General features: G+C 28.2%; 4 protein-coding genes across 5 annotated transcripts in view; 2 read left to right on the forward strand and 2 right to left on the reverse strand.

Moving 5' to 3' along the window:
- Positions 1 to 497: 497 nt before the first annotated feature.
- LOC111677740 lies at positions 498 to 1,377 on the reverse strand. 2 transcript variants are annotated; one of them, XM_046947263.1, is made up of 3 exons: positions 1,243 to 1,377; positions 741 to 1,165; positions 498 to 669 (listed from the first exon to the last, which is right to left on the reverse strand). In XM_046947263.1, exons 1-3 carry the CDS (start codon positions 1,294 to 1,296, stop codon positions 645 to 647), a joined length of 504 nt encoding a protein of 167 aa, XP_046803219.1. In that variant the 5' UTR covers positions 1,297 to 1,377; the 3' UTR covers positions 498 to 644. The 2 variants fall into 2 exon arrangements, with proteins under 2 accessions (XP_046803219.1, XP_023294697.2); XM_023438929.2 differs by having other exon boundaries at positions 829 to 1,165; positions 1,243 to 1,311.
- A 4,563-nt stretch (positions 1,378 to 5,940) lies between these two features.
- LOC111685585 overlaps positions 5,941 to 14,313 on the forward strand; it is a 241,827-nt gene continuing 233,454 nt past the window's right edge. The window contains exon 1 of the mRNA XM_046947258.1: positions 5,941 to 6,082. The gene's annotated coding sequence lies outside the window, so the exon portion shown is untranslated. The remainder of the gene's footprint in view (positions 6,083 to 14,313) is intronic.
- On the reverse strand, positions 8,759 to 9,857 carry LOC111677737. The gene is made up of 2 exons (XM_023438926.2): positions 9,595 to 9,857; positions 8,759 to 9,527 (listed from the first exon to the last, which is right to left on the reverse strand). The coding sequence occupies exons 1-2, from the start codon at positions 9,646 to 9,648 to the stop codon at positions 8,913 to 8,915; spliced, it is 669 nt and encodes a 222-aa protein (XP_023294694.2). The 5' UTR covers positions 9,649 to 9,857; the 3' UTR covers positions 8,759 to 8,912.
- LOC111677736 lies at positions 13,113 to 13,911 on the forward strand. Its single transcript, XM_023438925.2, has 2 exons — positions 13,113 to 13,187; positions 13,255 to 13,911. The coding sequence occupies exons 1-2, from the start codon at positions 13,134 to 13,136 to the stop codon at positions 13,855 to 13,857; spliced, it is 657 nt and encodes a 218-aa protein (XP_023294693.1). The 5' UTR covers positions 13,113 to 13,133; the 3' UTR covers positions 13,858 to 13,911.

Below are 14,313 nucleotides of genomic sequence, written 5' to 3' on the forward strand. Positions count from 1 at the left end.
TAGATAGATAGATAGATAGATAGATAGATAGATAGATAGATAGATAGATAGATAGATAGATAGATAGATAGATAGATAGATAGATAGATAGATAGATAGATAGATAGATAGATAGATAGATAGATAGATAGATAGATAGATAGATAGATAGATAGATAGATAGATAGATAGATAGATAGATAGATAGATAGATAGATAGATAGATAGATAGATAGATAGATATAAAGATAGATATATAGATAGATAGATATATAGATAGATAGATAGATAGATATAAAGATAGATATATAGATAGATAGATAGATAGATAGATAGATAGATAGATAGATAGATATACATATAGATAGATAGATATACATATAGATAGATATACATATATATATAAATATAGATAGATTGAAAGATAGTCTTATTCTGAAAATAATTTTGAAGCCTAATTCGAACCGTTTACTAAAAAATCTTTCTAAAAAGTTTATCTTTAACAAACTCTGTATATATATATATGTTCGATTCATACAATTTATTACAAAATTAATTCCAGCATAAAAAATTAAATAAATTTTTGATAAAAGAAATCCTTTAAAACATCTTAAGGACAGGAACCCCTGTCGGGAGCAGGAGAGTCCCCATTATTTTGGCCATGACTAGATGGTGTAGCACCATAATAAGCTAAAAATTAATAAGAAAACATAAAATTAAATTAATGTTCCACAATTTTAAAAGAAATTCTAAAAACGCACTCAGTGTTATCGGTGGATTCTAAGAAATTTTGTTTATTAGTAATTTCAGAGGGATTAGAAGAAGAAGAGGTAATGCAGCCAGACTCACATTTTGTTTTAGATGATTTAATCATAGATTCAGCCTTAGCAATAGGGCTATCTTGATTAAGTTCAGGTTTAGTAGAATGGGAATTCTTGGTAGTTGTTTTTGATTCCCTGGAGGGTGTTGGCTCTTGCAGTTCGTTATCATTGAAGTCATCTTTAACTTTGTCACAGTCACAATGTGGACATTTAAAATGTTCTTCACCATTATCTTTCAACTGTCGCTCCTGGTTGTTAAGATTTGCTTCATTTGTTTGGGAAACTTCAGCTGGTTTCTTTTTGGACTTTTTAAAACGATTGTATAGATAAATAGCAGCAAATGAGGCATAAGTTACTTTGGCCACCTAGTTGTTATGAAGTTTTTATAAAAAATCACTAATCTTTTAGATGATCTTAATTTTTTGTAGTGTTAATTACTTACATTAGCTCTTCCTCTTATAGTGGTACTATTAAAATGATCTGAAAATTTAGACATTTTAGAAAAAAGTCAATAAAAATATAATTTGAAGGAAAAAAAATTGGAAAGAAATAAAGTAACACAGTGGAACAAAGAGACAAATGTGTAATAATTTAACAATAATAGTATTTATTTTAGTTTTCCTTTTGTCAATTGATTCCTACTTACTAGGGTTCTATAGTTGGAACGAAAAGTCGACTTTTCGACTTTTTTCATTTAGTTAAAAGTCGACTTTTCGACTTTTTGCATTTTATGAAAAGTCGATTTTTCGACTTTTTTCATTTAAATAAAAGTCGACTTTTCGACTATAAGTATTTTATAGTCAACTTTTTGACTTTTTCAACTTTTCGATTTTTTCGTCTTTTTGACTATTTCCGACTTCTTTTTTCAAATTTTTCCGACTATTTTAGAATTTTTGACTTTTTTTCCACTTTTTTAAAATTTTTGACTATTTTTGACTTGTTTCTACAATTTTCGATTTTTCGCTTTTTTCCGACTTTTCGACTTTTTCCGACTTTTCGACTTTTTCGGACTTTTCGACTTTTTCCGACATTTTTCGACTTTTCGACTTTTTCCGACTTTTTTCGACTTTCTTCGACTTTTTTCGACTTATCGACTTTTTTCGACTTATAGACCTTTTTCGACTTATCGACTTTTTTCGACTTATCGACTTTTTTCGACTTTCAGACTTTTCGGCTTTTTTCGACTTTTATTCACAATGTCGTCTTTTCGACTTTTTTCACAGACGATAGTCGAGTTATCGACTTTTTTGGAACAAAATAGTCGACTTCGACTTTTCGACTTTTTTCGACAAAAAGTCGATTGTTCGATTATTCGAAAGTCGATTTATAGAACCCTACTACTTACACAGTTTCCCCTAGTCATTTTTTTCGGTTTGCCCAATAGATAGCTTCAAAAAGAGGCCTTTAATGTTTTTTTCCACATTTAAGCTGGTCATTTTTGGCAGTCTGTCCAATAAATGGATTTAATAGAAGTTTTCTTTGACTCTTAAAGTGGTCAAATATGACATCGTGTTGTTATCCTTTTGTACCAATTTACTAAATAACCTTTAAACTTTCCGAACTTTAAACTTCTTGATGTTCCAAGAGGTTTACAGTTTACATTCTTTTGTCCACAATCAAATGAAGTTTCCTTAAACGATTTTTTCTTTTCACTCCTGACTTGACCAACTTTGATTACCACTTGTTCCCACAGTATTCAAGCGGACGCTGTAAAATCATTATTTTCGGAAAGCTCATATCCTCTTCTTCAAATCTTACTTTAATGGTTTTGCCATCAAATTAGTGGTTTGAGTTATATACCCAATTTGCTGCCATTAGTTTGGGCAGAAATTAAGAAATGTTTTAGAACATACATTAAAATACTACTCAGTGAATTATTAAAGTTTATTATTAATATAAAAGAATTATTAAAATTTTCTTAACAACAATTGTTTGCTATTTAATTAATATTGAACATTTAATCCTTACTTTTCCTTTTATCTTAATCTTTGTCTTTCATATTTACACTGAATTTGCATTAGTCTCTTTTCAAACACGTTCGTGACAAGTTGCGTAAAATATCCGTAAGCGTTAGAAAAATTATTAAATAAAAGTTAAAATATAACAAAGTTGCTAAATTTATAAAGAAAACATAATAAAATTATCGAAATTAATAAAAAAATTTAAAATTTGCAAAATTAAAACATATAAAACGTACAGTAAATAACAATAATTAAATTGCAATATTTTTAAGGTTATGTCTGATTAGCGGAGCGCTAGCGCTCCACAATATTTTCTATCTGCCGGCAATGTTTTTTGTTTTTGTAAAAAGCACCTACGAGAGTTTATCTAAATGTGTGTGTGTGCGATATGATTACGCAAGTTATTAAAAAAAGTAGAACAAAAAGGAAATGCAATAATTTCAACAAGAATACATATAAAAACAACAACAACTACATTGTCTTAATACCACTCGGTTAACTTTCATTCAGTCTCTTCTTAAACTCACCTTAATACCACTCTATTAACTTACATTCAGTCTCTTGATAAACTCGTTCGTGTCCAATTGCAAATAAAATCCGTGTTCGTTAGAAAAAACAAAAAATAAAAGTGATAAAATTTAAAAAAAAGTTATTAAATTCATTAGAAAATTGTTAAACAACCATTGAAAATATTAATAAACTATTAAATTTAATAGTTTTATCCCTAAAAACCAACTGCAAAAGCCATACAATGTATTGCAATTTTTTCAAGGTTATGTCTGATTAGCGGAGCGCTAGCGCTCCACAATATTTTCTGTCTGCCGGCAATGTATTTTGTTTTTGTAAAAAACACCTACGAGAGTTTATCTAAATGTGTGTGTGCGATATGATTACGCAAGTTATTAAAAAAAGTAGAACAAAAAGGAAATGCACTAATTTTAATAAGAATACACATAAAAACAACAACAAAATTGTCTTAATACCACTCGGTTAACTTTCATTCAGTCTCTTCTTAAACTCACCTAAACACCACTCTATTAACTTACATTCAGTCTCTTTTAAAACTCGTTCGTGTCCAGTTGCAAGTAAAATCCGTGTTCGTTAGATAAACCCAAAAATAAAAGTGATAAAATTTAAAAAAAGTTGTTAAATTCATTAGAAAATTGTTAAACAACCATTGCAAACAATATTAAACAATTAAATTAAATAATTTAATCTCTAAAAACCAACTGCAATGTATGACAATTTTTTCAAGGTTATGTCTGATTAGCGGAGCGCTAGCGCTCCACAAAATTTTCTGTCTGCCGGCAATGTATTTTGTTTTTGTAAAAAACACCTACGAGAATGCATGTAAATGTGTGTGTGCGATATGATTGCGCAAGTTATTTAAAAAAAAGTAGAACAAAAAGGAAATAGAATAATTTCAACAAGAATACATATAAAAACAACAACAACTAATTTGCCTTAATACCATTCGGTTAACTTTCATTCAGTCTCTTCTTAAACTCACCTAAACACCACTCTATTAACTTACATTCAGTCTCTTTTAAAACTCGTTCGTGTCCAGTTGTAAGTAAAATCCGTGTTCGTTAGATAAACCTAAAAATAAAAGTGATAAAATTTGAAAAAAAGTTATTAAATTCATTAGAAAATCGTTAAACAACCATTGCAAACAATAATAAACAATTAAATTAAATAATTTAATCCCTAAAAACCAACTGCAATGTATGACAACTTTTTCAAGGTTATGTCTGATTAGCGGAGCGCTAGCGCTCCACAAAACTTTCTGTCTGCCGGCAATGTATTTTGTTTTTGTAAAAAACACCTACGAGAATGCATGTAAATGTGTGTGTGCGATATGATTGCGCAAGTTATTTAAAAAAAGTAGAACAAAAAGGAAATGGAATAATTTCAACAAGAATACGCATAAAACAACAACAACGACATTGTCTTAATACCACTCGGTTAACTTTCATTCAGTCTCTTCTTAAACTCACCTAAACACCACTCCATTAACTTATATTCGGTGTCTTTTTAAACTCACCTTAACACCACTCGGTTAACTTTCATTCAGTCTCTTGTTAAACTCGTTCGTGTCCAATTGCAAGTAAAGTCCGTGTTCGTTAGAAAAAACAAAAAATAAAAGTGAAAAATTTGAGAAAAAGTTGTTAAATTCATTAGAAAATCGTTAAACAACCATTGAAAATATTAATAAACCATTAAATTAAATAGTGTTATCCCTAAAAATCAACTGCAAAAGCCATTTAATGTATTGAAATTTTTTCAAGGTTATGTCTGATTAGCGGAGCGCTAGCGCTCCACAAAATTTTCTGTCTGCCGGCAGTGTATTTTGTTTTTGTAAAAAACATCTACGAGAATACATGTAAATGTGTGTGTGTGCTACAAGATTGCGCAAATTATTTAAAAGAAGTAGAACCAAAAGGAAATGCAATAGTGAAAAAAATGAGCACACATTATCTTAACTTTACTCTCTTAATACTCTTAACTTAAACTGTCATTTAGTTTCTTTCTTTTTACATACTTTTCTGACAAGTGGGCGAAAATGTAGAATAAAAACATTGATGTTGGTAGAAGAGTGTGTGTGTATAGAAGTAAATAGGAAATGCATTTAGATAATAACATTGTTTTTAATACAAGTGGTTATTCATATGTATTTTGTTTGAAAGAGTACATTTAACAGAGCTGTTAGTTAAATTATTTAAACAATACCATTCTGTCTATTATCAAGTTCTGTTATAATAAAAGCGCCTAAAAACTGTTAACAGAAAATAAAAAAAAATGTTTATAAAAGAAGGAAAAAATGGTTAATTACTGCAAAATTGACATAAAAATTAAAAGAAAACATAAAAAAGTTTTGATTTTTTTGGAAAATACTTTTAAATTGTTAATACAAAGTATAATTTTAAAAGCTATGTCTCTGGTTGTCGGCATTGTATTTTGTTAGTGTAAATGTAGCAACATAATATAATAATGAAACGGTTTACGGGTTGTCGTTTTGTCGTTTTGTCGGTTTCGCCGTGTCTCGTGATGTCGGTCTATCGTTGAAAAGGCGCGAGTGTTAAAGTGTTAGTGAAGTGTTTTTATAAATAAATGTAAATGAAAAGAAAATAGAAAAAAGGTTAAATATAAATAAAAATATGAAAAAGTAGAAAAAGTAAAAAAGTAAAAAAGTAAAAAAAAGTAAAAAAAAGTAAAAAAGCATTAAAATAAAAAAGAAAATATGTATGTAGTGTTTTGTTTTTGTTCTCCATATAAAAAATGTTAAAAAAATTTATAAGCTGCATCCACTTTAAACTTAAGGTAAGCACTAATTAATGTTTTTTAAAACAATATAACTTTATTTACATATTAGATACTTACTGATTTATTCATAAACATTTATTAAGGGTTTATAGAACAATTTTTCATACAAAATTTGTTCAATAAACCTTTGATAAATTGTTATGAATAAGGCAGTAATTGTTTTAAATCAAAAAAAACTTTCTAAAACTATGGAAAAGGATTTTCTATAAAGTGAAAAATTTAGTGATTTTTTTTTAATTTAATGACTTTAGGTCTTTAGGTACCTTTTTGGGTCCTTTATAATTTTTTAACTAATCAACATAATACATTTTTTGTAATTTTGATACTTTCTTAAGCACATTAAGAAAACTATTTCGATTTATTGACGTTTTCTTATAAGTTATAACTTTTATAAGGACTAACTCTGTAATCTTTATTTAAATAAAATATTTGCTATTTCTTTTGGAAAAAATACCAAAAAGAGGATAAACGGCAAATTTTAAAATAGTAAAATAGTCACACAAAATAAGCTTTTGGCATATTATTTTGGAATTTGGGTAATAAGTATCAAATTCTTGTAAATTGTTTGATACTTTTTAAAAGCAAAATTTTTATATCTGTGATATATGGATTACAATACTAAATATCTTGTGAACTTACTTTTTGAAAAACTGTATTCCTAAGCGAAATGAGAATTTATTTCATCATTCAAATTGTATTTTTGGGTAATTTTTAATAATATTTATGTAGAAACATATTTTTCTTTAATATTGATCATAACAACATAAGATTTGACATGATAATCCATAAGAGGTAACTCTTTGCAACTTTTTCGTTCTTCAAATGGTACTTTTCGTATGTTCTCAAATATGAAGACAAAATACAAAATTGAATCTAGAAACTTACATTCCTTTTTTTACTTTCTTCAATGTTACTCTTTGAGTTTCCTTTGTTTAGAACCAAAACACATAAATCACGGTTCTATTTTAATAAGACTTTTTGAATTTTCCATAATAGAGAAATAGAAATTTAACATGTAGGGACCTAAATAAAAGGAAATATAAAAATGCATCTTTTTGGTACTTTTCTTGTTGTTCAAGTGATACTTTTTGAATATAGAAACTACAAACTAAACATACATAAACTAATGAATAATATTGTATATGGGAGACATTTTGGTACTTTTTTAATTGGGTAGCAAAGCACCCAGGGAACGCTAGTCTAGTATAAACAAATTCGGTCTAAAGCAGTGTTGCACAAACACATACTACCATAGACTATCATAGTTTTATTTGTGTTAGTAAAGCAGCAGAGAACAGAATTCCATTCAAATTAAAAGTATACTAATAAAGTGACAACAAACTATAAAGTATATGCTAACTGTCAAATATTTATTATGGATTTTGACAGCCAGCGTATATCAAAGTCTATATATAAACAATATCAACTATTCTCTCATGTTCTCCTACATTAATTCGGCTTTCTCAAAATTTTGTTGTTGTATTTCTGTGTGTATTTTAAAAACGCCGTGCACAGACCTTGCATCGAGAAGTGCTGATCAGCAACTGATTTGATTTTGTTTTTCAGGTTGAGAGCAAACAAACTGATATTGCTCATTTTAAAAAGAAGAACAATTAAACCTATAGTGTGTGTCTATAAACTTAGCGTCAGCAGAATTTTTTTACCCTATCACCCGTGCTATGTAATGGCAATATTGATCTTCTCTGGTCTAAAGTTTTTAGAATGCCAGTTTGACAGATTTTTTTTTTAATCTTTTACATATGCTATATTTATATATAGCATATTTTAAGGTGCTCTTAAATATTAAAGAAAATTGTGTTTGTAATGATTATCAAAATACTCCTGTTATTTTCATACTACAAAAGGATATTTTGCCTTTTTGAATAAACGGAAGAATTATTTTATTAGTTATTTATAATTCAGCTTTAGTAATTATTTTTGGGCCATTAAAATTCTTTTAGAACAATAGATATGCCTTCTTTAAGTAAAAAAACTATAGGCTAATCAGCTGATGGAAAGGTATTATTATTTTCACCACATCTATTAACTTTAAATTTAAGTTTAAATGTACATATTTGAAAATATTTTTTTTCAACATTTTAATTGTTTGGTTGTAACATTTTAGGATTTGTTTAGTTGTTGTCGGCGTTTAACTAGTTTAACAGAACGGAAATTAAATTCTTCTATAACATGAAAACCAATAAAATTGCATTAAATTAAAGAGCAATGTTAAAGAGAATACTCGTATGTTAAAAATTCATTAACAGAACTGTTACTTAAACTCTTAAAAGTAAATAAAGTATTAATTCAGTCTCTTTTTTAAGGGAAAAAGGAAATAGGAAATTAAACTTTAATATTAAAATGTAAATAGTGGTTAGTGTTGTAAAAGGTTTATTTTAACATTGATTGGTGAGGATGGTAGTCTGTTTAAAAAAGAGAAAATAAAAATTAAAACTTAAAGTCCCATATTTCATTTAAAATTTAACATTTCTGTAAAAAATCCATATTTTACTAAAAAAAAACAAAAATAAATTTACTAAAAGTTTAATATTTTCATTATAATTAAAATTTTATCATAAAAAATAAAATTTTCATTAAAAAATTAAATTTTTATTAAAAAAAAATCAAATTTTCTCATAAAAAAATAAAATTTTCTTAAAACACGAATTTTGAGTTTTTTACTCAAGTAAAATTTTTATTAAAAAAAATAATTTTTGAAACAGGAACTAGAATTCCAAAGAACCAAATAAACATAAATTTCTAATCAATTACTAAACAAAATTTTGAATTTATTTCAAAATAAATAAATATTTTCAAAAAAAAAATCTTAAACTACACAAGGATTCTCAGTTGGAGGAGCGCCAGCGCTAGTGCAAGCCTTAACATTGGCAGGGAATTGGGTGTATTGATTAAGCAAAGTATCAACAGCATTCAAAACACATTCACTAGTATCACCGGGAACATTTTTAATTTGAATCATTAATTTAATGGCACGCTTAATTTGTCTGTTCAATCTCAACAATTTGCTCAACATGTTGGAAGCACATTTATGACCCACTTTTACACTAGAAACAACACCACGACCAAACACATCAGCATGATCATTAGAGCAAACACTTTCGTTAATACCAGCAATAGCACGACAGGTTTCAATAATATCCTTCACAGCATTCACTAAAGTTTGTACTTTTTGTGAAAGTTCACCACCACATAGAGCAATATCAGTTAAGAAATTATGGGATGCAACTTGAACACGATACACTTCATTAACCACACAGGCAATACCTTGGAATGTTTTCAGGACTTTTTTCAACACATAATAAAAGCCGGAAAAGAAGGTTTGTGGTTCAATTTCCATAATTTCTTCGGCCAAATCATCGTTAATGTATTCATATTGTTGAAAAACATCTTGATCTATCATAAAATCACCAGTTGCTTTGGCCTAAGGATTTAAAAAAAATAAATATTGTTACTTTTTGTTGGAAAGATTTTCTCCGTTCTTAACTTACGCTAGCGCCAACTAGACACAAACAGGCAAGGAAAGTAAATACTGCGAATTTCATGTTGATATAAATCACTTGAACAAACAATTGCTTATTGATTTTATGTTCAAATATTTTTCATTTTATATACACTTTTGAGCATTTCATTAATGTTTTGCATTTCGTTTGATAATGATTAACTTGTGTATATCTATAATTTATTTTATTGATAAACTTAATTGCAGCCCAGCAACTTCTAATATTTTCTATATATATTTTTTTCAAACGTTTTTCTAATTTAATAACAGGAAGTAAAATAAATAGGCTACTACTTCAAAACTATTTTAAAATATTAACGCTTGACATTTCTTGTATTATTTTTAATCTAGATTTCTTTATCCCGATTAAATGCAATTTAATTATTAATTCTTAATATATTTAATTCTTAAATATTGTTATTAAAATAAAGTGATTTCCTGTGTACATTTCCTGTTTACTGTATCTAAATATTGAAGTTCTTTTGTACTTGTATTTAGTTTAAATTTAAAATGAATCAATGTTTTTTGAAAAGTCAAGATAGAATTGGAATGCTATATTGTAGAATAAATAATATTTGTAATAACCAAAACTTAGTTTGATATAAGTTTAAATGATACTGTTGGTTTCTGTAATGATCGAGAATATTTGACCCTAGCCCTCTTCTTTAGAAAATAACTTGAAGGTTAAAATTCACTTATAAACACTAATAACACGATGAAAAACTTAAATATAGACTTTAATCCCACTACCAAAATTTTTAAGTATAGGTTTATACTTTCTTTGTCCCTATAGAACTCCCCTAAGAAAATTACTTTAACTCTTATTATACCCTTCACCTTCGTTAGAAGGGTATATATAAGTTTGTCATTCCGTTTGTAATTGCTATAATATAATTTTCCCACCCTATGAAGTATATATATAGATAGCGGTGTCGATTAAGCCATGTCCATCTGTCTGTCTGTCTGTTGAAATCAGTTTTTAGAGGTCCCCAGATATCGGCGAGATCCGAATCTTCAATAATTCAGTTAGATATGCTTTCGAGAAGATTGCTATTTAAAATTAGCAAAATCGGTCTATAAATAACGGAGATATGAGCAAAAATCCGACACAACCTCTGAAAATTTCATCAAAAAAGCCACATTTTTTTCATGCTTTGTTAAAAAAGCAACAACAACACTGTGAATTGGATAAAGATGTACATGTACGTGTGTAGATGTATTTGGTTTTATTCAGCTGTGTATTTTTTTTTGCATGTTTGGATATAACAAGAACAAGGAGATAAAGCAGTAATATGTTGGTAATATAGTTCATATTTGTTTGAGGGTGGTAATACAGTTTGACGGTGGTATTACAGTACAACGGTTCATATTTCATTCTGCTACAGTTTATATTTGTTTGTGTGTATGTTATGTGTGACATGTGTGCAGAGATACAAAATAAATAAAAACTGTTTTTTAAAACATACTTGGTGAAGGGTATATAAGATTCGGCACAGCCGAATATAGAAATATGACTTGTTACTGTTTTAATTTCATACAAAATCTCTCAAAATGTTATAAGCAGGGCAAGGATTTTCATGCACTAAAAAATTAAAAGTATGCGCTTATAATATTCACTATAAAATGGCAAAATATGCACTGAAAATGTGAAAAATATGCACAAAAAATATTTCTTTGTGAAGGTACATATTAATAGATAATCAGATCTTAAGTTTTTGACAATAAATATACAGATTTTAAAGGACTGCTTTATGTACTATAATACCACTTTAAAGGAACCACGACCTCGGGAATGAGAAATATAAAAACTAAGAAACAACTTTAAATAGTAGGGTAGAAGGGGGATCATATGCCATTGGGGCACATCTGCCAATAGCGAATAACTTGCAAACTGACTAATCGATTTTATCGAATTATCAAATTTTGTTTTTGTTTATCGATTATCTATTATCCCTGAAAATTTGAAACATTTACTTTACATATGATGGGATTCTGACATGAATAATTGTTTTTCAAAGGGCTGTGAAAATATTTCACTGTGTGAACTTTTTCTGCTAACTTTTTTAGTTTTTGTTATAGAAAAATATATTGGTCAGTATTAGAACGTCAATAATAGTGAACAATAAGACATAATAATATTTTCGATAATATAATTTGAAGCCCGAAAAAAATTGAAACTAAACCTCAGAACTGCCCCTGGGGCACATACATCAAATATATGTAATGCTTGTGAAGTAGAACAAAATTTGGTTAAAATATAGAAAAAATCAGTAACAATTTGTTTTAATTTTTTGTTAAGTACTTTGTTTAATGAATTAAAGTATAAAACTGCAAAATAAGTTTTTATTTTTGTAATTTTTTCTTTTATTTTACTAATGACAAATCTGCCCCATTCCCTTTGGCGCATTTACCCCATGGATGGGGGATATCGCCGTTTTTGTTCAGTGCGGAAAAGTTAAAATAATATGTACATGAGGATGACTTAGGAAAGATTGAAAGGAATAAAACTAAAGCCAACATATCTAATATAATAATACCCTTTCCACTATATTAGTGTAAGGTATAAATATTCAAAAATCAAAACAAGATCGGGAGTGCATGTAAAATTTGTTGTTTTTGCAACTATTTCTTTTGCAAAATTTAATTTTTTAGCAAAAAAAAAAATAAATAAAATTTATAAATAATAAAATTCAGAAAACAACTAATGATACTAAAAAATATTCTTCAACGAAAATGTAAGAAATACGACGCATATTAAGCAAGATTTTTGGCAAAAACTGACCACCAAAATTTCGCTTAGCGGCCAAGGTATTTTCGGTGACTTTTAACCCCTTACAAATTATGCAAAGGAGAAGCTATGTGCCAATTTTCTCTTAGCTATCTGAAATTCCCCAGATTGCCCATTTCTTTGCCTAATTTTTCTGGGGCAAATATTTTTAATTTAAGTAAAGTTTGGAAATGTCTAGTATTTCGCCGACAACTATTCAAAAATGTCAACAATTATTATCTTCCACTTAAAAAAGTACGTGTGAACTTATATTTGAAAAAAGTAATTTTGTTTATGTTTAGAAAAATTTACTAAAAAAAGAAAGGAAATTTACAAATAACTCACTTTTATATCAATGGTCAAGTATTTAAAAATTTATTTTATAAAATAAGTTAATAATTTAAGTATTAAGTTAATCTAAATCTTGATTAGAAATAAATTTTATTTGCAAGACATAATGGAAATCTATATAATTTGAAGAGTTGATAGGCAAATTAAAAAAAAAAAACGTAGCTCGACTATCTTTACATCCGGTCCGTCAATATCTTATTGTTTAAAAATGACGTTTAAAATCAAGATTAGGGGTAGCTTTCCCACACCTAAGTAAAATTTCGGTTTTCATATAAACATTTAACTTAATATTTGAAAGATATCGCCAATCAAACTTAGCAAAATGCAAACTAAGCAAAGGGTATATAAATCGAAGTTATTTGAATAAAACATCAATAGTCAATTGTTAATTCAAGTGATTTGTTTCCAACATGAAATTCGCGATATTTGCCTTCATTGCTAGTTTGTGCTTAGTGGCAGTTACTGTAAGTTGACCACGTTTAAAACATTCTAAACAAATTATTAATTCTTTCTAATATTTCTTGTAATTAGGCCAAAGCCACTGGTGAATTAGTGGTCGTAAATGAAGACATCCAAGTATATGAATACATTGCCCAAGAATTGGCTGAAGAAATTGCAGAAATTGAACCTCAAGGCTTTGTTAGTGGCATTTACTTTGTCTTGAAGAAAACCGTACAAACACTTCAAGGTCTCGACTGCGCTGTTAATGAAGTTTATCAGATCCTAGCTGCTTCCCATACTTTCCTTAACGATATTACCGGTTGCGGTGGTGAAATTAACCAAAAAGTACAAACTTTGGTGAATGCCGTTAAGGATATTATTGAAACCAGCAAAGCTATTGGTGGTTTAAACGAAGCTGTTTGCTCTAACGATCATGGTTCACGTGGTGTTAAAGGTGTTGTTTCCAAAGTTGTTGGCGGTGTTAAACTTGGTCACAAATGTTCTTCCAACATGTTCCTTAAACTCTTGCGACTGGCAAGACAAATTAAACGTGCCATCAAGTTGATTATTCAAATCAAGAATGTTCCCGGTGATACTAGCAAATGTGTTTTGGATGCCGTCGATACTGTGCAGAATTCCTACACTCAATTTCCTGCCAACATTAAGGCTTGCTCCAAATTTTCTTCCTACTAGTATGTCGTTTGCAACTAAGATAGGCTTGTGAATTGATCTATTCGATTTCGTTTAAATGATATATTAATTTTTATAACGATTGTATTGTTTTTTTAAATAAATTGTAAATGTTAAATGCAAAATGTGTTTTTTGGTATTTAATTTCTTAGGTCATTCGAATTCAAGTAATCTGAATAGTTTTTTTTTTTGTAATTAAGTATTTATATTTTACAGTTTGTGGTACCATAAACCGACCACATGATACTCTACACCAGTCAGTATGTTAAAAATGTGGATTGTTTTTTATAAAATAAAACATTTAATTTATTAAACGTTATTCTGAATTACATATTGTTGCCAAAAAAAAGCGATTTTCTACAAGAGGGCTCATAGGGGAGTAGGGGTAAATATGGACATATCCATATAAATTTTGGTACAGTAATTTACGTTAATTTCAAAGTTATTTATGTATGATTT

The sequence above is a fragment of the Lucilia cuprina genome, chromosome 3 (genome assembly GCF_022045245.1).
Source record: "Lucilia cuprina isolate Lc7/37 chromosome 3, ASM2204524v1, whole genome shotgun sequence".
NCBI lineage: Eukaryota > Metazoa > Arthropoda > Insecta > Diptera > Calliphoridae > Lucilia > Lucilia cuprina.

What these genes read in the sequence shown, in the direction of transcription:
- LOC111677737 (XM_023438926.2), bottom strand. Translation starts at nt 9,648, where the DNA reads ATGAAATTCGCAGTATTTACTTTCCTTGCCTGTTTGTGTCTAGTTGGC. An exon ending in TGTGTCTAGTTGGCGCTAGC is followed by an intron (nt 9,528 to 9,594) that starts GTAAGTTAAGAA and finishes TTAAATCCTTAG; the next exon opens with GCCAAAGCAACTGGTGATTT.
- LOC111677740 (XM_046947263.1), bottom strand. Translation starts at nt 1,296, where the DNA reads ATGTCTAAATTTTCAGATCATTTTAATAGTACCACTATAAGAGGAAGA. An exon ending in CTATAAGAGGAAGAGCTAAT is followed by an intron (nt 1,166 to 1,242) that starts GTAAGTAATTAA and finishes CATAACAACTAG; the next exon opens with GTGGCCAAAGTAACTTATGC. An exon ending in GAATCCACCGATAACACTGA is followed by an intron (nt 670 to 740) that starts GTGCGTTTTTAG and finishes ATTAATTTTTAG; the next exon opens with CTTATTATGGTGCTACACCA.
- LOC111677736 (XM_023438925.2), top strand. Translation starts at nt 13,134, where the DNA reads ATGAAATTCGCGATATTTGCCTTCATTGCTAGTTTGTGCTTAGTGGCA. An exon ending in TGTGCTTAGTGGCAGTTACT is followed by an intron (nt 13,188 to 13,254) that starts GTAAGTTGACCA and finishes TCTTGTAATTAG; the next exon opens with GCCAAAGCCACTGGTGAATT.